General features: G+C 42.1%; 1 protein-coding gene across 1 annotated transcript in view; it reads right to left on the bottom strand.

Moving 5' to 3' along the window:
* LOC126236351 (calpain-9-like) overlaps nt 1-22,884 on the bottom strand; it is a 1,155,357-nt gene that overhangs the window by 185,856 nt on the left and 946,617 nt on the right. Inside the window, exon 4 of the mRNA XM_049945582.1 lies at nt 2,085-2,284. Coding sequence (XP_049801539.1) covers nt 2,085-2,284 — 200 coding nt within the window. The remainder of the gene's footprint in view (nt 1-2,084; nt 2,285-22,884) is intronic.

Raw genomic sequence — 22,884 nt, 5'->3', positions numbered from 1 at the left:
TAAAGTTGTTTACAAATTCTACACCAGTAGAAACCTACTGGTTTCAACGATATAATTATACCAGAGTAGTTTTAAGAGTATTTTCGTCTAGAAATGAATTGCGTCGACGGTTGATCGATCAAGAGCGGGAAAGGTAAAACTTAACGAATATATGACGAGAGGGACAAGTGCTTGAGAGAGGACTTCTCTATCAATACAAGTGCCTGAGAGACGACTTTAATTTCAATCTCCTGGATAGTTTTGTTTCTCAAATCAAGAAGTGCGTTATCATGCAGTAGAACATGTGATGTAGTTGTGTTGCTCGATTTTCTTACGCTGAGACCGAAAGGTGTCTCAGTTGTTGGCAACAAATTCCAGCTGTGTTTTGGTAGAAATCGTAGCCCAAAACTCACTTTTGGAGCTATCAGATGTAAAATATTATGTTCACACTACTCTTTGCTCGAGTTTATGTCTTTTGGAGGGGCTCAGCCTTTCATTTCTTCTTAGGAAGTTAATGATAAAGGCATCATAACACGTCACCAGTTACAGTACTGCATACGAATGCTCAATGAGCGACCTGATGACGTTCAATAATAGTCACTCCGTTGATTTTTGTTGTTTCGAATTAGAGCATGTAGTACTCGTACACCAGACTTCTGAACTTTGCCTGTTGAATGCAAATGTCGCATGATGGTAAAATGGTAATCTATCACATATATCAGTAGTCGATACTTGCTTAATGTGGAAAATCATTGATGCCAGAACGATCTTTGTTGAAACAAGAATATCTTTTTCTGGCGTATTTTTCCCAAAAGCACTCGCTCCACACACAATTCAAATCTTTCTAGCTGCCTCCTCTGCATTCACCCCTCTGTTATACCAAAAGTAAACGTTGTGTTGCAGATGTTACACCTATTTCCACTTGCGACTCAATTTTACAATGCTTAACTGTAGTTCATGATTCTCAAGTATGCAAAATCCAATGCTTAACTGCAAGATGATAACTAGAACTTCAAATTCGAAAATGACAGTTGATACATACACTGACAGCGTCGCGCCGCGTTCACCTGAGCGGTGCCGGATTTCAGGCGGCGGGTGGCGCCTGGCCGGTGGCCGGTAGCCGCTGCAGCGCGAGGAAACGCTCGAGCGTAAGCTGTTATGATCGCGACGCAGCCACGAGCTGTCCTGCGGAATTGTTTCTGGAATACTTGTTATTGCTGGTGGGTAGAATGTTAAGCGAATTATCTTTGATGTTCAGTCAGACTCATAACTTTAGACCGACTGTGGGGAAAAAAAAAAAAACAGTTGGACGCGAACAGGCGACTATAAGCTTAGAACGCACGACGCTTGCCACTAGACCACGGGCTCACATAGTCTGACAACGTCTCGGAAGTAGACAATACTTCCTCCTAACACTTCCGCATCTTACAGTGTTGCCAGATTGTGCATATGGCCGTACTTAAGAGTTGTCAGGGGCGGTCAGTTTTATTGGCCACCTTAAGTGAATGACTCGGACTTAGTCTCTGTGGCGGCCGGCCGGCGGTCAGTTTTATTGTCTAAGACTGTACGTATTTTTATGAGTTTTTGGTCTGTGATCAAATTAATTTATTTTCCGACTCGGCCAAACCTTTGATTAGTTGTATGGTTAGAGTCGGTGGCGACCCTAATCTTCTCACGTTAATTTCACAATGAATAAGCATTTCCATTCCCACTCTTAACGTAATAGCCCGTAGAAACAGGTTAGTTACAGCTTCTCTACTGTAGAAGTCCTTTCTACGTACGGTCCTAGTTTGATCGAGCTATGTTATTTGCCAGTCACACGTACGAAAGTTTCTTTCGTCCTTAAATATACACAAGTGTACATCACTGTAGTCAATATTTGGCAGGACTTAAGACTGATGTAATTTTTCTGTAGTTTGAGGTGGAAATATTTTGCTAAACACTTGTAGGCACGATATTTCTTGCATACCGCAACAGTCTGGTGTCGCCCAGCAATAATATTTCCCGCTTTTGGAATTGTAACAGGCTACCACTGAGCAGTGTTGGAGGAGCTGTCTGACGGTGTGGGAGGACTACAGGTGTGGTGTGAGGGGACTGGCACGCACCTGAAGAGGCCGCAGTATCCGCTGGCGGCGTCGAAGCCCTGGTCGTGGGGGGCGACGCGCTGCAGCAGGCGCGGCGTCAGCGACAGCGCGGCCACGGCGGCCAGCAGCGGCGGGTCGCCGCGCTCGCCCGCCTCCACGCGCAGCCGCCCGCCCTCGCCCGCCTCCGCGTCGCTCACGAAGCGCGGCCGCTGGCACATCTCCTGCAAAGCAGCCGAACGAATCAGGCCGCTGCCTCTCGCTCCTGCAGCATCTTCTCTCACTGATAAAGCTGTTAATCACTCAATCAATTTCTGGTTATGTCAATAGTTCACTATCCCTCAGGTAATAAATACGAAGAGGGTTCAGTAAGTAATGCAACACGTACAATGAAGAGCCAAAGAAACTGGTACATCTGCGTAATATCGTGCACGGCCCCGGCGAACACACAGAAGTGCCTCAGCACGACGTGGCATGGCCTTGATTACTGTCTGAAGTAGTGCTGAAGAGAATCGACACCAGGAATCCTACAAGGCTGTCGGTAAGAGTACGAGGGGATGTAGATCTCTTCTGAACAGCACGCTGCAAGGCATCCCAGATATGCTGAACAATGTTCATGTCTAGGGAGTTTGGTGGCCAGCGGAAGAGTTTGAAGTCAGAAGAGTGTTCCTCGAGCCATTCTATAGCAATTCTGGACGTGTGGCGGGTCGCATTGTCCTGCTGGTATTGCCCACGTCCGTCGGAATGCACAAAGAACATGAATGGACGCACGTCATCAGACAGGACGCTTACTTACGTTTCACCTGTCTGAGTCGTATCTAGACGTATCAGGGGTTTCGTACCACTCCAACTGCACACGCCCCACACCACTGCAGAGCCACCAACGAACAGTCTCCTGCTGATATCCAGGGTCCATGGATTCACGAGATTGTCTCCATACTCACATATGTCCATTCGCTCCATACAATTTGAAATGGCGCTTGTCCGAATAGGCAAAATGTTGAGAGATTGCAGGGCACTCTCACTTCTAATTCAGAGTTATGCTGCTTCATGTGCTTAGGTAAGATGATATTCGTTACGATTTGATTTCATACACCAAGATGAAATGGTGGCCAGTAGTTAATGTTCTTGCTTGCATGCTCTAGGGAAGGAATAACGGTAAGCTTTACCTGCGTTCAAAGGAATATGGTGCCGATTTAAACGATTGCAGTAAAAGAGCACAGCGACAGTGGGCCGAGGGAAGCGCGTTTTCCCTGTAGAATCTGGGTGCAAACATTTCCGGACGGCTGGGTTCCACGTTCTCATTTTGCAGACACGTTACTTGGCACTGGTCGGGAGGCAGCCGTGTCCAGGTAGACTGACTAGCGACGAGAAGCCGTCGCTGCAATGGACAATGCATTGTAGACCAGCAATAAAGCAGAGGATGGGCCCTTGTTAGGCAGGAAGCCGACAAAACAACTGTGAGCGTTCTGCGAATTTCCGTGGGACAGGCCACTGGCGCCCAGACGTCAAGGCTCTGTTACAAAACATATTTGTGAAAGCACGAGGTTTTTACCGAGTGTATAGATGTTCTTAGGAAACTTTGAAACGGACGCAACAGTGGAGATAACAAGGTTTTTCCGCGGGGAGGGGGGGGGGGGTTCCATCCTGGTCATGTTGTTAGCAAAAGACATGGCATAAATGCTTGGGAAAGAGGACACGAAGCTGAATCTTTTTTCCATCTCTCCCAATTAACTGTCAAGTCTCTGATTGATCAAATCGGTGTATGCAGACCAAAGGGCGCTCTCCCAACTTCGAATGCCGCACTCCAGCTCGTGATTAGCCTGTGCTAAAGTGGAGGAAGTCTAAGATGTAAATGAGCTTTGCCTCCGATCTGAGGAGGAAAGCGGACAGAATGAGAAGCTCTCTCTTGTACTGGCGCTTCGCTAGTAAAGAACTGCAGGTTTCTACCAAAACGGTGAGACTTGTGTCCTTTCCTAGTGTTCCACTTAGAGCCTGTGCCAATCACCTTCTGAACCGTCAGAGGTACTGCTTCTAGCATCACATATACAACGAGTGATGCGTGGGTGTACTTATTTGTCTTGAGTCGACTGTCTAAACGTTTGACATATTCCATCACACATAGTTGTGGCATGGAGTCAAATTGGTTTGGCAGACCATCAAACGGGTCCACCTGCACACTGGAATCCATCAGGGTTTCAGAGGCTCATAGGAAAGTATCTGCGTTCTGAATTAACCGTACGCGAGACCGCGTACTTGCATTTTTCGGGCGCGCACCATTAATCACAGATTGCGGCCGTCCATGACTTCAGTCACCGAACGCATCGAGGTGTGCCGCCCTGACCAGCAGGAGGGTAAGGTATTCGCTGCTATGGCGTAGGGCTTCAATATATGTATCCCAGCACCCTGTTCTTTCGAAACATATATTTTTTTTTTTGGAATGGTAGAATATAGATGCTTGATGGTGGCGTAGTTTTTGTGCCATAGCCCGGATTCATGTGTATGAAGTCAGATAACTCGATTAGTGTCCCGGTTAGTGTAGTGAGTCGATGCCCCGCTGATCACTTTGTCCACCATAGACCCCATGTTAGTGAAAGCGTTTGCCAAATAAAAATGTTTGTGTGACGTTTCTTTAATTTTTGTTGTCTTGTGATGTTAAGGATGAATAAATCTAATGTCATTTAGATCACAACTTCTCCCTGAGTTCTGATTAACAGTACCTTCCTATTTTATTATTAAAGTCTAGATTTGAAACGTAAGTAGAAGGCTTTCAGTGTTTCCAGTCATCAACAGTCCAGTGTCGGGCTTGATGGGCCCAGGCGAGGCGTAAAGCTTCGTGGCGCGCGGTCAGCCAGGGTACAAGAGTGGGCCTTTGGCTCCAAAAGCTCTTATCGATGATGTTTCGTTGAATGGTTCGCACTCTGACACTTGTCCATGGCCCAGTACTGAAATCTGCAGCAGTTTGCGGAAGGGTTGCACTTCAGTCACGGTGGACGATTGTCTTTAGTCGTCGTTGGTCTCGCCCTTGCAGGATCATTTTCCTGCCTCGGCGATGTCGGAAATTTGGTGTTTTACCCGATTCCTGATATTTACGGTACACTCGTGAAATGGTCGTACGGGAAAATCCGCACTTCATCGCCACCACGGAGATGCTGTGTCCCATGGCTCGTGCGCCGACCATAACACCACTTTCAAGCTCACTTACATCATGATAACCTGCCACTGTAGCAGCAGTAGCCGCTCTAACAACTGCGCCAGACACTTGTTGTCTTCTACAGGCGTTGCCCACCGTTGTTCCGTATTCTGCCTGTTTCCATATCCCTGTATTTGAATACGCATACCTATACCAGTTTCTCTGGCGCATCAGTGTGTTTTCTCGGTCAATTTCGATTCAAAAAATGCGGAATCTGTTGTCGGACCTTGTCAAATATTGCCGTTTCAACTTCCACAGTTTCCTGAAGTCCCGATAGGAGGCGGTGCTATATGTAGCCGTCGAAATGACGTTAGTATGGAGGTGCGTTCCAAGCAGAGAACTGTCATTGAATTTCTTTTAGCGAGAAACCGTAGCACCGTAGATGCTCTTTTGTCATCGCAACTGTTTTTCTTCATCCACCTTACAGCACGGATGTCCCACTTTCCAGCTATTTGGCCCAGTAAAGAATGCACTCCATGGAAAACAGTACGTCGATGAGGTGAATGTTACAGATCCAACAAAAGCTTGGCTCCGACGTTGAACAGTAGAATGGTACTCTGCAGGTACACGGGCCCTCCCGGTGGAGTTGCGTTAGGTCGCTGCATTGAACGTAGATTGTGTTAAAAAACAGTGTTTTGTATCTAAAAGAGTGGGGAATAATATGATGTATTGGACACCTGAACAAAACCAACGTGCTTTCAGAAAAATGTGTTACATTACTTATTAAACGCCCCCCGTAAATAGAGTGTTTAGCACGGAAGCGTTTCACATTCTTATAAGAGATAGTAAAAGAAAACAAGTCTTAAAAATATTCACTGATGAATCAAAACATTACTACCAACTCCTTAAAACCGTGGTACCCCACTTTTCGAAACCAAAACACCAATTATTGCCCGTAACAATTGGATTCAACAATTCCTTGTCAGATTTCCCTAGCTCCTTCAGGAGATATCTAGAAGATGACTTATCCTTTCTGCTACATTTTCTACAGTAACACTTTATAAGTGCTGAGTTAACCGAGAAAATTACTCCATAACACAATATTGAATGGAAATACGCAAGTCGATTCGTTTGTTTCTACGACTAGGAATTATACGAAGAGCAAAAGTAGCCGGGCTTAAGTGTTTGAGCAGCTCAGGAATATGCTTATTCCAATTCGAGTTTTCACACACAAAAATTTATAACATCCTACTTTATTCACTGACTCTTTTCACGCGCTACGTCAACTGTTGATATGATTCTATTTGCTGCACACAACTGAATATAGTGTATCTCGATGAAAAAGACAGATTCAGCTGTGTGATAAATACTTATTTATGATCCAACTACTATCGCGGCGTTAGAGCCACATACACTCCTGGAAATTGAAATAAGAACACCGTGAATTCATTGTCCCAGGAAGGGGAAACTTTATTGACACATTCCTGGGGTCAGATACATCACATGATCACACTGACAGAACCACAGGCACATAGACACAGGCAACAGAGCATGCACAATGTCGGCACTAGTACAGTGTATATCCACCTTTCGCAGCAATGCAGGCTGCTATTCTCCCATGGAGACGATCGTAGAGATGCTGGATGTAGTCCTGTGGAACGGCTTGCCATGCCATTTCCACCTGCGCCTCAGTTGGACCAGCGTTCGTGCTGGACGTTGCATGGGGGCTTAATTAAATGTATGATGCAAATAATTTTAATTTTTTGGTTTATTAGCTGTCTGTTCGGTTACGAAGTCTCGTACCGGTTGGCCCTGACTAGTATTATTACGCTATCTGACTGCTTAGAACAACAACAAAGAATGAAATGGAAATTTTCATTAACACAATTAATTAATTAATTAAGTCCCCAGCAACTATAAAACCTACGAAACCAAAGCACAAGTATAACTGTTCTGTGTGTGGAAGTATGACTCAACGTACACATCTGGCACGGTTCTTCTTCAAAAGACAAGAATTTCAAATACCATTTATACTGAATTAATTAAAGAAAATACGAATACCATAATTACTCAACAGAACCACAATTACACTCTAATCCAAGAACACAAGCCAGATGCTTTGTTGACTGAACCTGTTATGACACATTATTTAAAACATGGAAATAATGAAAAATAAATCAAGTTTCGTTACCTTCATATATTGACCAAAATCACTCTCATAATTACAATATATCTCCACACCGATTCGCTATTACAACATCTCAACAAGAATTTTTCAGTATCACATCTCAGCAAGCACATCTCAACACGAACTGACTACTACGAGCTCTCCCCAAGCACTGACCTCTAGCACATATCAATAATGACTCTGCCAGTGGAGGCGGGCGAACAATGCTCTCTAGCGATCTCTGGCGCTGTGGCTCAGTGTAGCCACCTTTCATATGCCCTTCCTCCACGGCTAGAACTTGATGGTATTTTTGCCAGCATTGGTGGTGAAAATACCACCAAATTCGTCAAAAAAATACAGACAAATATAAAAGATAATATTAATACGTAAATACCATATAACTAGATAAAATTTTGGCTTTGCACTGACCTTTCAATAACCTATTATATAGAATACAGTAAGCAATACAAATTCTTTCATGCATGTGACTTTACATAATAGTTTACACAAGTATTATGTGGTTAAACAGTTCAATCAATAGCGTCAGCAATGACGAATATGTGCAAGTAAGAGTCTCATAATTTTTTACTAACAGTAATACACAAAAAATCAGTTTATACAAATATTCACATAAACGCTTTCCATAGCTCAAGAATAAGCAGTTGACAGTTCCAGCAGTAGCACCCAGCAATGGTCAACAGGTGCAAATACCAACAAGTAACATTTTTTCAATAGAAGCAGTCCATCCTTGGCACCCAGTAATGTTGAATAGGTGCAGACACCAACAAGTAACACCATTTCAGTAGGAGCAGTCCATCCGTGGCACCCGCAATGTTGATCAGGTGCACACAGCAACAGCTGACTTCATTTCAGTAGAAGCATTCCATCAGTGGCACCCAGCAATGTTGAGCAGGTGCAGACATCAACAGGTGACATCTTTTCAGTAGAAGCAATCCATCAGTGGCACCCAGCAATGTTGAGTAGGTGCAGACATCAACAGGTGACATCTTTTCATTAGAAGCAGTCCATCAGTGGCACCCGCAATGTTGAGTAGGTGCAGACACCAACAAGTAACACCATTTCAGTAGAAGCAGTCCATTAGTGGCACCAGCAATGTTGATCAGGTGCACACAGCAACAGGTGACTTCATTTCAGTAGAAGCAATCCATCAGTGGCACCCAGCAATGTTGAGTAGGTGCAGACATCAACAGGTGACATCTTTTCAGTAGAAGCAGTCCATCAGTGGCACCCAGTAATGTTGAGAAGGTGCAGACACCAACAAGTAACACCTTTTCAGTAGGAGCAGTCCATCCGTGGCACCCGCAATGTTGATCAGGTGCACACAGCAACAGGTGACTTCATTTCAGTAGAAGCAATCCATCAGTGGCACCCAGCAGTGTTGAGCAGGTGCAGACAGCAAGAAGCAACATCATTTCAGTAGAAGCAGTCCATCAGTGGTACCCGCAATGTTGAGCAGGTACACACAGCAACAAGTCACATTTCTCAGCAGAAGCAGTTCAATAAAATACACTGTCACTGATCACACTGTTCATCAGAGTTTATAAGCAGAAATTAAACATGTCCTAGTGGCACCAATATTGTAGAAAAGGTGCAAGTAACAGTCCATACTATTCACCATAACTACTGAGACAGTTCAGTCATGAACAATAGTTTGAATGCACATACAATTTCTTTAACAAATTATTATCAATGCTCTTACACTAAACATACAAATCATAATAAACACACAAATGATATCAGGTAATTGTCACATTAACTATTACAGTACACAATAACAGTTAACCTATAATATTTATGGGTGTCAGTGCAAGCCACAACAAACAAGTGAAATAATATTTAGGAGATAGGTTGGGATCACTTCTCTGGGATTATAAAAGGAAAACACACAAAACACACTCACTCATCTTTCATCCACATTAGTGCTACTGTGTAATTGAATAGTGTTAACTGTGTAAATGCAATTCTGTCGAAATTTTATGTTCATTATGTGTATCAAGTAGTAGTGGCAGCAATGTATAACAGTCAATAATAGTTAGTCAACGTCATAGTCATCATGTCAAGACCAATGTTTGCCAAGCCAGATCAAATTGTACTGTTGATGAACAACTGTCAGTGAGCCAAGATATGCAATTGCTTCCTCTCTCCCAAAAAAAATATGTACTGCTTAGTGATTTAACAAAGTGTGTGTATAGACAATCTTCCTTCCACTTTAGTGTTCTAGTCTGCCATCTTCATCCTCCTTGTTCCATATAAACCAACAAAACAATATGCTCCTCATTCACTTTACCTCTTATCCACCAAAACTCCAATAATCATCAACTTCACCTAATCTCAATACCTCAATAATACGTCGATACATATAAACCTCAGCACCAATATCATTTCACTTCCATAACAACTCTTTCCTCTAGTCAGTCTCCTCGAACAAGTACAGACAAAATCCTAGTGCAACTTCAATTCATCATCCCATACAATCCGAAGACACAGTGTCCACACACAACCTCTGTGTAATCCATCTGACCCAAATTTTCTACTCATTATAAATTATAAGATACATTTTGGTTCCTTGTCTATCATTAAATAAAAGAAATGCATACCTGACCTCTAACAGACTTTAGTTCGAATAACTCTCAGTAATTAAGTACGATTACGGAGTGTGAATGATCATAATATTTCACAGTGTGTACACCACTTCAAGAATCAAAGCAGAAGCAAACATGTGGAGTATTTTTTGTGTCAAGTGTCACTTCCTATTTCAATTGCTCACGAAAAATGCAGTGTAATACTGTCAATGGTCTAAACCTAGTTTTGGTATGTCATGTCGTTAGCTTCCTTCCTATTAGCATAAATTTATACAGCTTCCATAAAACCTCAGCTCATGTGACTTCTATGACTTTCTTGTACTAATGTCGTTCGTCGAATTATAGCAGTTCATTTTCTTATCTTAGAAATATAAGGCACTGAGCGTATGCAAAACAAGCAATAGCGAGTAAATATACCAGTAGAGAACAGAATGTCAACAAGTGGATGCAGCACAATTCTTACAACGAGGCTCTGCCAAGCGAACAATCTATAATTAATACAATAGTGTGACCTAAACTCTATGTACGTACACAGTATATCAGCATTTCTATATACTAGATTGAAGAGTAGTTATGACAACAAAACAGAAATGTGTAAATATGCAATCCATACGCACAGCAGCAAACATGCCTTACACAATAAACAGGTCATTAGCATCACATCGACATAAGCAAATAAATGTTCATATGTATCTTAATAAGTAAACATGAAGGCGCAAGCAGATAAATCACAAAGTATAACTTACATATCTAACCACATCAGCACAATTAATCAGGTGACAATTATAATTTAAATAAATAAGCACAGCAGGCACATAATTAAAAAATATGACATCAGTGAAAAAGCATAGCAGCCAAGCGATGCCTAATATATACAAATAACAACCCTGTTCATTAGTCAATCATTGTCAAAATCAGTTAACATGCGTAAGCACGTCGCTTCACTAGTAAATTCATAGAACATGAAATTAGCACAAAGTATGAATCACGTAATCGCAAGCAGCAAATTACGTTTAAAGTACGTACCTAAGTGGAATTCTGTTACCTGAAAAATAAGCTCAATTAACCGTTACCTGCCGGCCGAAGTGGCCGTGCGGTTAAAGGCGCTGCAGTCTGGAACCGCAGGACCGCTACGGTCGCAGGTTCGAATCCTGCCTCGGGCATGGATGTTTGTGATGTCCTTAGGTTAGTTAGGTTTAACTAGTTCTAAGTTCTAGGGGACTAATGACCTCAGAAGTTGAGTCCCATAGTGCTCAGAGCCATTTAACCGTTACCTTTTTTTTTTTTTTATTTATTACTTTCTTCTTCGAAATGACATTCTTCCTGAAAATTTTCTCCAAAGCAAGTCGTCTTAATGTCGGACACGCACCGAATTTACCTGAAGGTCTTAAATATTTTATACAACCGTATCCTGAAAAATACTGAACGTTAATAACATAATTTATGAAGTCATCATAGCTTTATACAGAATTTATTCGGAGAAATTAGACTGTGTATTTGTTTACGTCTGTCAGTGCATTCGCACTGAGCGCTCGATCAGCTGTAGGCGCGTGACGTAGGAATTCATTGTTTGCGGTCAACGACTGCCTCGTGCGGCGCGCAGACTGACTGTTGCTTTGAGTACGCGCCGCCGCCGGAACACGGCGCGGTATCCTTGTATTCTCCGCATGTTTACATGTAGCTGTTAGTTTCTCTAAAGTATGTCATTCCACAAAAATTTTTACGTTCGATATATGATGTATTCCTTTAGAGCGTCGTGATTTAAGAGTTTCTACTTCAACAGTGTTATCATGAATAATTTTGCGAACTCTATATGGACCGTTATAAAGCAGAAAAAATTTGCGACACAAGCCTTTTCCTTTATGAGACAAACGGTGGGACTTAATTAACACCTTCTGGCCAACTGACAAAGTTTTTAAACGACCAGGACGCTTAGCTGATTTCTCTCTTCTAGCAGCTGCAGATGCAATATTTTGCAGAGCCAGGTTCACAACTTCAGAATGCCGCAGTTTCCGTGAAGGCGGAAAAGGAACGATTTCAGAAATGCGATTTGTTGGTACTTTATTTTTTAATATCAATAGAGGCGGTAAAGAAGTTGAGTCATTAGGAAGTTCATTCAGAATGTTTTGAAAAATATGAAGATACTGATCCCAAGTTCTGTGATTCTGATGACAATAAAGACGGCACAATTTATTGATTTCCTTCATCCATCTCTCTGAAGCATTAGATTGAGGGTGAAAAAGTGAAATGAAAATTGGTTTAATTTTACGACGCCGTAGAGTACTAAGCCAAATTTTAGAGCGAAACTGTGATCCATTATCTGATATAACCTTATCAACATGACCAACTTCTTTAAGAAAATGTTTGATGAAAGCGTTAGATACTGAACGAGCTGTTGCTTTGCGTAACGGTGTAAAACACACATATTTTGATGTCAATTCCACTGCTACGAAAATGTACGCAAAACCATTAGTAGAACGAACCACTGGACCGAACAAATCGACTGCAGCCATGTCCTTTAATTTCGCTGGAATGATAGGAAACAACGGTGCTCTGTGAGAAACAGTTGACGGCTTAGCCTTTTGACATAATTTGCATTTGGCAAGAACAGATCGAATACGTTTTTCCATATTATTGAAGTAGCAATTTTCTCGTAATTTACGAAAGCATTTTCTGGGACCAAAGTGCGCATAACTGAAATGTGTAAACGAGGTGTGGCCAAATCATCCAATCTAACAAAGCGTCTAAGAAAATTACAGATACCAAGGAAACTACGAACATCATGTTTTGTGGAAGGAACAGCATAATTACGAATAGCGTCTAGTTTTTTCTGAATCAGGAAGAATACCTTCTGTAGAAATAATGTGACCGAGAAATTTCACCTGAGAACGACCACCAAATTCAGATTTTTCCAAGTTCTCTGTGATGCCAACTCTTGCAAAAATACGTAATAATGAATCCAAAATTTTGTTGTGCTCACTCCAAGAACGTTTAGCAATAAGAATGTCGTCAACATATGAAGTAATATTGTCACGAAGATAAGCAGGTAAAATTTCATTTAAACTACGAATTAATGCTGCAGAAAATATAGTAAGTCCAAACGGTAATTTCCGAAGTCACTTTTGGGTAAAACAGTCAAATCCGGTTGTTGTTTACCTATTGTCTAGGTAGATGGATAGTAGAAGAGTTGTTTTTATAGATGCAAAGAATAGTGAAAGAGTAGGCAGCGGTGCAGAAAACTAAAAGGGAAATAGCACCACTACAGCTCGGGGCCCTGTGATCGCTACGGCACATATTCACTTAGTGTAGTGAATCCCCTGAGGACATTAATAGCTGCACATAATTTCCAGTTTGTGACTTAGTGGCACATCTGGCGGAAGTGCGTACGTAAACTGATCTAACCATGAACATGGATGTATGTCATTCCTAGAATTGCAAAAGATCTTAAATTTCCGAACAGTCAAAAAGTGTTTATAGTCAAAGTTTTCGCCTCTTGGCGACAAAGACCTACCGCGTCTGTCCCAGTTTGAATGTCGATTATTGTCAAGTTCGCGCGCCTGGCGCTCTCTTGTTGCGTCCCGTAAATGAAACAAATTATCTTCTTCAAAGCCCTCTGCTATCTGTGATTCTAAATTTCTTCTGCTGTCTTTTCCTACGATTTCGCCTTCAATTTGTTTGACTTGCTTTCGTAATGCCTCAACTTCCCTTTTAACGCGTTCATTAAATTTTCCCTGATTTTCAACATGCTTATTTATGTTCTGGTACTCTTCGGTTTCTGCAAATGGTAATGGAGCTGTATCATCTGAATCTCTGTCCCCATGTAAACTAAGATTTGTCAATTTATCTGAAATCTCCTCAACTCTTTCCGATAAGTCACCTATTTTTTCTTTCTGTTTACCTACGTCTTCCGTAAGTGTCGCGACTCGGGTTTCAGTATTAACACATTTAGTAGTTAACTGTTCATACTGTTGTGTTAGGTTATTTAATCTGTCATTTGGTACGGATTCCTCGATTCTCTCAAATATTTCTTCCTTATCGTGTGCACGTTGTAAATTTAACTCTGAAAATTTCTGTACTATCACGCGATCTCTTTCTTCCTGTTCTCTATCTTGTTCCCTTTGTCTAATCTCTACTGCAATTAATCTATTATTGTGAGAATTCAAAATCGGTTGTACTTCTTCTCTAATTTCTTTCTTTAATTCATCTTTCATATTTTTGAAACATGTCCCTATTCGTGAGTCAAACCGTGTTTCCATTGTTTCCATCTCTGTTTTAATTGTTCCTATTTGTGATCCCAACTGTGATCCCAGTGAGTCTAACCGTGTTTCCATTGTTTCCATTTGTGAGTCTAACCGAGATCCCATTGTTCCCATTTGTGAGTCTAACCGAGATCCCATTGTTTCCATCCGTGTTTCCATTAGTGAGTCTAACCGTGCTTCCATTTTTAATATAGCACTCATCAATTGCTCCATAGTAACTGATTCGAAACTCCTTTCGCCCCTAACATTTCCCGCAAAACCAGTTTCCTTCGTCATAGCTGTAAAGCTATCTGTGTTCGATACTATTTCAGAATCTTCTATCGTTAATCTCGTATTCTGTGAATTTTCTGATTGAGAAAAATTTTGAAATGGTTGCGGGCTATTTTCCCGACTTATTACATTGTTTTCCACTTCATTATTCATCACAGTGTTTTCCTCTGTTGGCGAGTTCGCCATGTTAACAATTTCGTCTTTCTCACTATTCATCATTTTTGTCTTTTTCATTGATCGCGTAATCATTTACAAAATATACAAAACTCGTCACTGTACGAAAATTATACACAATAAGACTTTATCACCAACAATACCATTCACATGAAATGTTTCCCTCAATCACGATTAACGAACAATTGAAATAATTGCATTAAGTCGTCAAACGCATATACAAGACAACAAATCAAATTCAGAGAAAAAATACCATTATAAGAATGACAATTATCAAATCTACACATGCAAAATAGACTACAATTACTAAACTAGAAATTACTACAACAATCCTACTGTCTACTATTTCTACCATCAGAAGAATTCCAAGGGACGATCCTGGCAGGGTCGCCACGTGCATGGGGGCTTAATTAAATGTATGATGCAAATAATTTTAATTTTTTGGTTTATTAGCTGTCTGTTCGGTTACGAAGTCTCGTACCGGTTGGCCCTGACTAGTATTATTACGCTATCTGACTGCTTAGAACAACAACAAAGAATGAAATGGAAATTTTCATTAACACAATTAATTAATTAATTAAGTCCCCAGCAACTATAAAACCTACGAAACCAAAGCACAAGTATAACTGTTCTGTGTGTGGAAGTATGACTCAACGTACACATCTGGCACGGTTCTTCTTCAAAAGACAAGAATTTCAAATACCATTTATACTGAATTAATTAAAGAAAATACGAATACCATAATTACTCAACAGAACCACAATTACACTCTAATCCAAGAACACAAGCCAGATGCTTTGTTGACTGAACCTGTTATGACACATTATTTAAAACATGGAAATAATGAAAAATAAATCAAGTTTCGTTACCTTCATATATTGACCAAAATCACTCTCATAATTACAATATATCTCCACACCGATTCGCTATTACAACATCTCAACAAGAATTTTTCAGTATCACATCTCAGCAAGCACATCTCAACACGAACTGACTACTACGAGCTCTCCCCAAGCACTGACCTCTAGCACATATCAATAATGACTCTGCCAGTGGAGGCGGGCGAACAATGCTCTCTAGCGATCTCTGGCACTGTGGCTCAGTGTAGCCACCTTTCAACGTGCAGACCGCGTGAGACGACGCTTCATCCAGTCCCAAACATGCTCAATGGGGGACAGATCCGGAGATCTTGCTGGCCAGGGTAGTTGACTTACACCTTCTAGAGCACGTTGGGTGGCACGGGATACATGCGGACGTGCATTGTCCTGTTGGAACAGCAAGTTCCCTTGCCGGTCTAGGAATGGTAGAACGATGGGTTCGATGACGGTTTGGATGTACCGTGCACTATTCAGTGTCCCCTCGACGATCACCAGTGGTGTACGGCCAGTGTAGGAGATCGATCCCCACACCATGATGCTGGGTGTTGGCCCTGTGTGCCTCGGTCGTATGCAGTCCTGATTGTGGCGCTCACCTGCACGGCGCCAAACACGCATACGACCATCATTGGCACCAAGGCAGAAGCGACTCTCATCGCTGAAGACGACACGTCTCCATTCGTCCCTCCATTCACGCCTGTCGCGACACCACTGAGGCGGGCTGCACGATGTTGGGGCGTGAGCGGAAGACGGCCTAACGGTGTGCGGGACCGTAGCCCAGCTTCATGGAGACGGTTGCGAATGGTCCTCGCCGATACCCCAGGAGCAACAGTGTCCCTAATTTGCTGGGAAGTGGCGGTGCGGTCCCCTACGGCACTGCGTAGGATCCTACGGTCTTGGCGTGCATCCGTGCGTCGCTGCGGTCCGGTCCCAGGTCGACGGGCACGTGCACCTTCCGCCGACCACTGGCGACAACATCGATGTACTGTGGAGACCTCACGCCCCACGTGTTGAGCAATTCGGCGGTACGTCCACCCGGCCTCCCGCATGCCCACTATACGTCCTCGCTCAAAGTCCGTCAACTGCACATACGGTTCACGTCCACGCTGTCGCGGCATGCTACCAGTGTTAAAGACTGCGATGGAGCTCCGTATGCCACGGCAAACTGGCTGACACTGACGGCGGCGGTGCACAAATGCTGCGCAGCTAGCGCCATTCGACGGCCAACACGGCGGTTCCTGGTGTGTCCGCTGTGCCGTGCGTGTGATCATTGCTTGTACAACCCTCTCGCAGTGTCCGGAGCAAGTATGGTGGGTCTGACACACCGGTGTCAATGTGTTCTTTTTTCCATTTCCAGGAGTGTATTTAGGGATACACGTTTATTTCATAATTTAGTTCAAGCGATAACCAGTAGATGACCCAACATTCTTCATCTAATTGTGATAAAATTGTTCAACCGTTAAGAGGTCGGTAGACCAATTTAAAATACGGTAGAATGCAGGGCACACCATCCCGAAGTACAAAAGTTGCTGAATACAGTGTTTTTTCTCAAAGATTAGGAAGAATTCATTTTCAGAGAAACACGTAATAATTATTTGAAAAAAACATCGTTGACAATTTATTCTGTTACTTTCTGGCCGGCCGCGGTGGGCGAGCGGTTCTAGGGGCTTCAGTCCGGAACCACGCGGCTGCTACGGTCGCAGGTTCGAATCCTGCCTCGGGCATGGATGTGTGTGATGTGTGATGTCCTTAGGTTAGTTAGGTTTAAGTAGTTGTAAGTCTAGGGGACTGATGACCTCAGATGTAAAGTCCCATAGTGCTTAGAGCCATTTGAACCATTTTTGTTACTTTCTGTCTAATGGTATTCATTATAATGCTGGCGTCGTCTATAAGAGATACCATGCCTGACTGCCGAATGTCAGATGGAAGGTTATTCAGGGATTCAGGAATAGAATTTGACCCAAAATTGAACCTCGTCAGATTCTCGTCGTGACTTCTACCCAGACTCAAAAATTATCATTTCTTCCAACATTATTTTAATTATTCAGCACAAGTGACTTCTAATCAAACTACGTACCTATGGAGTATCGCCTCAGTTGAGCGACTGGATTCGTGAATTCCTGTGAGAACGGTCATAATTCTTAGTAACTGACGTAAAGTCACAGGGTAAAACAGAAGTGATTTCTGGCGTTCACCAAGGAAGTGTTATAGGCCGTCTAATGTCCCTAATATATAAATGTTTTAGGAGACACTCTGAGGCTGCCCTCTTAGACCGTTTGCAGATTATTGCTGTTATTTACCGTCTAGCAAAGTCATGAGAAAATCAGAACCAACTGCAAAAGGCTTATACACTATATCTGAATGGTGCGAAACTTAAATGGGAACGAACACATTGAAAATGTTATGGGGAAGGCGAACCAAAGACTGTGTTTTTTGTCAGAACGGTTATAAGATGCAATAGATCTGCTAAAGACACTGTTCACACAACGCTTGTTCGTCCTCTTCTAGAGAACTGCTGTGCTATATGTGATTCTTACCAGATAGTGTTGACAAAGGCATCGAAAATGTTCAAACAAGGGCAGCCCGTTTTGTATTATCGGGAAATAGGAGAGAGAGTGACACGGATATGAGAAGCTAGTTCGAATGGCAAACATTAACACAAGGGCGTCTTTCGTTGCGGTGAGATTTCCACGAAGTTTCAATCAACAACTTTATCTTCAGAACGTGAAAATATTTTACTGTCGCGAACCTACATAGGAAGAAATGATCATCATAATGAAATTAACAGAAATCAGAGCTTGTACAACAAGCTTCACGTGTTCATTTTTCCCACGCGCTGTTTTAGTGTGGTATAGTAGAGAAATAGTCTGAAGCTGATTCGAAGGACCTTTTGCCAGGGAGTTAAGTGTGAAATGCAGAGTAGATGCTTAGGTGTGATGACTTGGGAACAACTTAAGCAATGGTTTCCAGACTAAATCTTTCACTACACAATGTATTGAGTGGCGCTTTGAAACTTGATGGCAGACTATAACAGTGCAGTGCACCAAGATTCGAAGCTGTTACCTTGGCTTTAGCGAGAATTGCTGTTACCGAATGAGCAAGTAAATTTCAAAACAGCCCTCGTATAGTGACTCTGCACCAACGTTCCTATAGGGAATGCGTCTTTGCTAGAATGAATTCAATGAACAGATGGACATCTATGACAACAGCGAAAAATTTAGGGACAAAATGGTCGCACAGTGTAGCTTTAACATTCAGAGAGGACCATCGTCCTGGGAAACATTCGTGTGCGAGGTGGATAGAGAGTTGTAAAATGCGCCTCTGGGCCAAAAATCGCTTTTTTCTGACATATATTAAGCCACTGTTGAATGCTAAGATTTATCTGAAATTTTAAAATGAATGAAGTGTTGAAAATCAAAGATTTTAAATATTTTTTTGAATTTCAGAAAGAAAATCCGGCAGTCTCAGACGTTTTATCAGTCTTGACAATATTTTAGCTATACAGAATTAGCGAACAGAATCAATAAAAGAGGAATTTGGAATATACGGTGGATTTTGAGGATGATATTCCGTGTTTATAGTATCTGGTACATTATCATCAGAGCTGAGATCGCTCACTTTTATCTGAATAATTCGTTTGCTTCTGTTTCCATGAATTTTTCCAGCCATTGCATTAAGAAAAAAAAAAACAACCTGAGTTAAGAATCAACAATATACGCTTGGACTGCTTTGTGGAATGTAATTAAGAAAAGTGTTGTAAAATTGGTTGCTTACAAACAAGCAAACAACCAAGAAATAATAGTAAACATGAATGAGGCATAATAAAGTAATACTATGTAAAGTAGATACTTGCATACAGAAAATATTTCAAACGAGTAAAATCGTAGTTTATGAAGAAAGAGAACGACAGGCTGTGGTCACACTTAATAATAAGTAATTTGGCAGTTGCGATTAAAGTTATTCACTCCAAATTCCTCTAACTGAACTCAGTGAAATATAAATTAAGCTGAAGCGTAGTCAAGTAACCAAATACGTCAAGTAAAAGAAGTTAAAGAATAAGTTGGATTATCCGTCTGTGAGGCACAGTAGTGCGGGTCCAGGAGACAGGTGAATACTTGCTTTTACTTGGAACATCCGACTGTGAGGCGGTGTGGAACGGGATTGGAAGCAAGTTTTGTCGGGTAAATCGGCACGACGAGGCACTTAAACTTCACTGCACTGCGAGTAAATACCAAATGAGACTCTCGTTGTTGGCTAGAACCGTGGGGCCCCTTTCAACGCCTATAGCGGAACAAACGCAAACCATATCCGCCTGTCAAAAGGTTGTTCCATTCTAATTAAATGAAAGGCTGAGCAAGAAAGCCGTGATATGTTAAGTGCTCCATTAACGTGTGTTCTCGGGCGAAGGACAAGCGGATGATGGGAGTCGTAGGATGGCCAGCATATCCTGTCCGCAGTCACCTCCACACCGCCCCCCCCCCCCCCTCATCCATCCCTCACACTTCTCAGTGCCTGCAACCATTAGTCTGTCGAGACTTGAAAGAAGAGTACCTCCCATCACATTCTCCATAGGCCCTTACTATACGAGATGAGTAAAAAGTACTGCAACAGACATCGAGGGACTCTTCTGGCAAAATCTTTATGTGCTGTAAAGAGATGTAAATGTAAATGTCGTGGGACTATGCGGCTGATCCCGGCGGAAGTTCGAGTCCTCCCTCGGGCATGGGTGTGTGTTTGTCCTTAGGATAATTAAGGTAAAGTAGCGCACGCAGTCTCGATACTGGGCAGCAACGCCTGTTGTACGGGCTACGCCAGCCACCTGCCCGACACGGGCCGGACGCCACACGGAGACGCCCTCCGAGGACTGCTGAGACAGTATCAGCATAATCCGAGGCCGTGCGCTGCATTTCTGGGCTGCGCGTAGGGTCAGAGAAGAGCACTCGACGGTAAGCTTTAGAGTAATAAGGTTCTCGTTCCGCTACTGTTGCATCATTAGCGCCCAGTGCCGACCGGCTTGCTCCACGGCTCTCCATGCTATATCACTCGGTCGACATTAGCGGTCTCAACCCAGCCCTGCAGTCTTGTGAAATCAGATAAATCCTTTTGAAATAGCCTGCATTTCCGGAAGAAATAGCAATGTGATCGTTTCGGAGATTATAAATAAATACTAGCTATACCCGGCGAACTTCGTTTTGCCATACAAATTATCTCTAGTCTATAAGAATAATGTATACGTGTAACACAATGAATACGTGTAACACAATGGCCGTCGTTGGCGGGAGCTCGTGACACAAACAATAATGATGGCCGAAAACTGTGTAGGGAGTAAGAAAAGGCTTCGGGGAAGTCGGGCAGTATCGGCCACTATTAGTTGTAGCGTTTCTACGGTAGATCGCGCGGATTTAACAATTTCACTCGATACACGGCTCGTCCATGAGCATACAAACATGGCGGCAATATCGTGTCGAAACGTGTTCGCCAGCATTATGAATAAGGCCAAGCGCACACGCATCGATTCTTGTCGTACGTAAAAATATAGTACAATTAAATTCCTTTAGAGGAACATCTTTGTTCCACTAAAAGAATTTCATCGTGCGATATATTTCCGTACGATAAAAATTGATGCGTGTGCGCTAGGCCTATATGTCGGTTTGGAGAATGACGCTTGCAATGGAGCCGTTGATCAAGTGATAATTGATCAGTTATCGACCGGGGTTGAAAACTATTACATTACTAAAATCGTTATTACAAAATAGGGGTTGGTGGTAGAAGGGTGAAAATTCAGGGTTGTGCGTATTTTTTAATGCTACATCATAAAAAATAAAAAGTTCTGTCCAAAAAATAAGAAATTTTTTTTTTGGAGTGGACCACCTTTATCACTTAGGGGTATGAAAAATAGATTACGACCGATTCTCAAACTTAGCGATTATACATGTAAAATTTCACCAGAATCGATAGAGCCGTTTCGGAGGAGTGTGGCAACTAACACTGTGACACGAGAATTTTATATATAAGGATTTAACTACATTATGTAAATATGAGATGCACAACCTTACTACAAGTTTCATTATGCAAGAGCTCATTTGCAATACTCATATAAAAGATTGTAATGCACTCAAGTGCAGATGTCAGTATAATTTCATTTCACAACAGTATGTGTCAATGGTCCCATTACAGTCCAGCGCACTCCTAAAATAACAAGAGTACTACCTCTATAATTTATACTGTTTCACGACTGGTCGCATTCGAAACTTAAGTTAATGACATTTGAGTATAATAATCTGGGTGTGCCAAAGATCATAACGTTATCGAAGTAACGGAAATTCAAGCTTGCAAATGATTAAATGGGCTCAGCAAGTACGCCAGAAGCCTTAAATCCCCAGAACAACCTTACACATGTGCTGTGGACCGCAGATGATTATGAAATATTTTAAGCATGCCAGAAATCAGTTCTATGTGAATGTTACAGCACCTGAAAATAGAGACCCTACATAACGCCGTAGTGCAAACATGACTTAAATTCACAATCAGCTCAATGGCGTGCAGAAGGTCCACACACCTGTCCTTCAGAGTGACAGTTGATGCCTATGGCGTCAAGAGTGGTTCAATGGCATGGTCAACCTTCAAGAGAATAAAATAATAAAGACTCGTTACAAAAATTTCAGTAGGTGTACCCTGAACAATGTGCTAATCGTAAGGTCATACGCCATACGCCTTAAGGACAGTAGTGTCTGTATGCTCCTTTGTTGTGTTTGTAGACTTTGCAGGGATAAAATAGGCTACCTTTCACTATACCCTCGCCCCTTGTCAAGTAGTACTGTCGAATCGTCTTTGTATTACGTTATAATTTGATGTAAACAAGCAGTATGACGTGCAGCAGATGTGTGAGCTTCCAGTTGTCAAGCAGATACAATAACTGTAAGAACATGTACAAAACATACTGTTCTACGGCATTAGCTTTTTAATTTCAAGATCTATAGTTTTATTTTTCTGACTGCAGTGAGATCATAAAAAGGCGGCTGCGAGCGCAAAGAGCCAGAACAACACAACATCACACTCAAAACATACGTAAATTCTATTCGAGCATATTTCTGGTCATGGAAAAAGTTGTTAGTGTAGTGACTTCATTACTGAAATCATAACTCATACAGTTGTAGGCTTCCCAATCGAGATAAAGAGCCTGTTGAAAACCGTTACCGGGTGAATATACAGTTTCGTAGGTCTTCAGCAACTGCATCTACTTGGAACTGGAAGGAACAGTAATGCGGGAAAACAGTAAGGCAGATATAAAGAAGTATATTCCAAAAGAAATGGTCGAAACTTTTAGATGTACTAGATACGAA

Source organism: Schistocerca nitens, chromosome 2 (genome assembly GCF_023898315.1).
Source record: "Schistocerca nitens isolate TAMUIC-IGC-003100 chromosome 2, iqSchNite1.1, whole genome shotgun sequence".
In the NCBI taxonomy this organism is placed as follows: Eukaryota; Metazoa; Arthropoda; class Insecta; order Orthoptera; family Acrididae; genus Schistocerca; species Schistocerca nitens.
The sequence above is the reverse complement of the archived record's forward strand: the minus strand, read 5'-3'. Positions and strand labels throughout refer to the sequence as shown.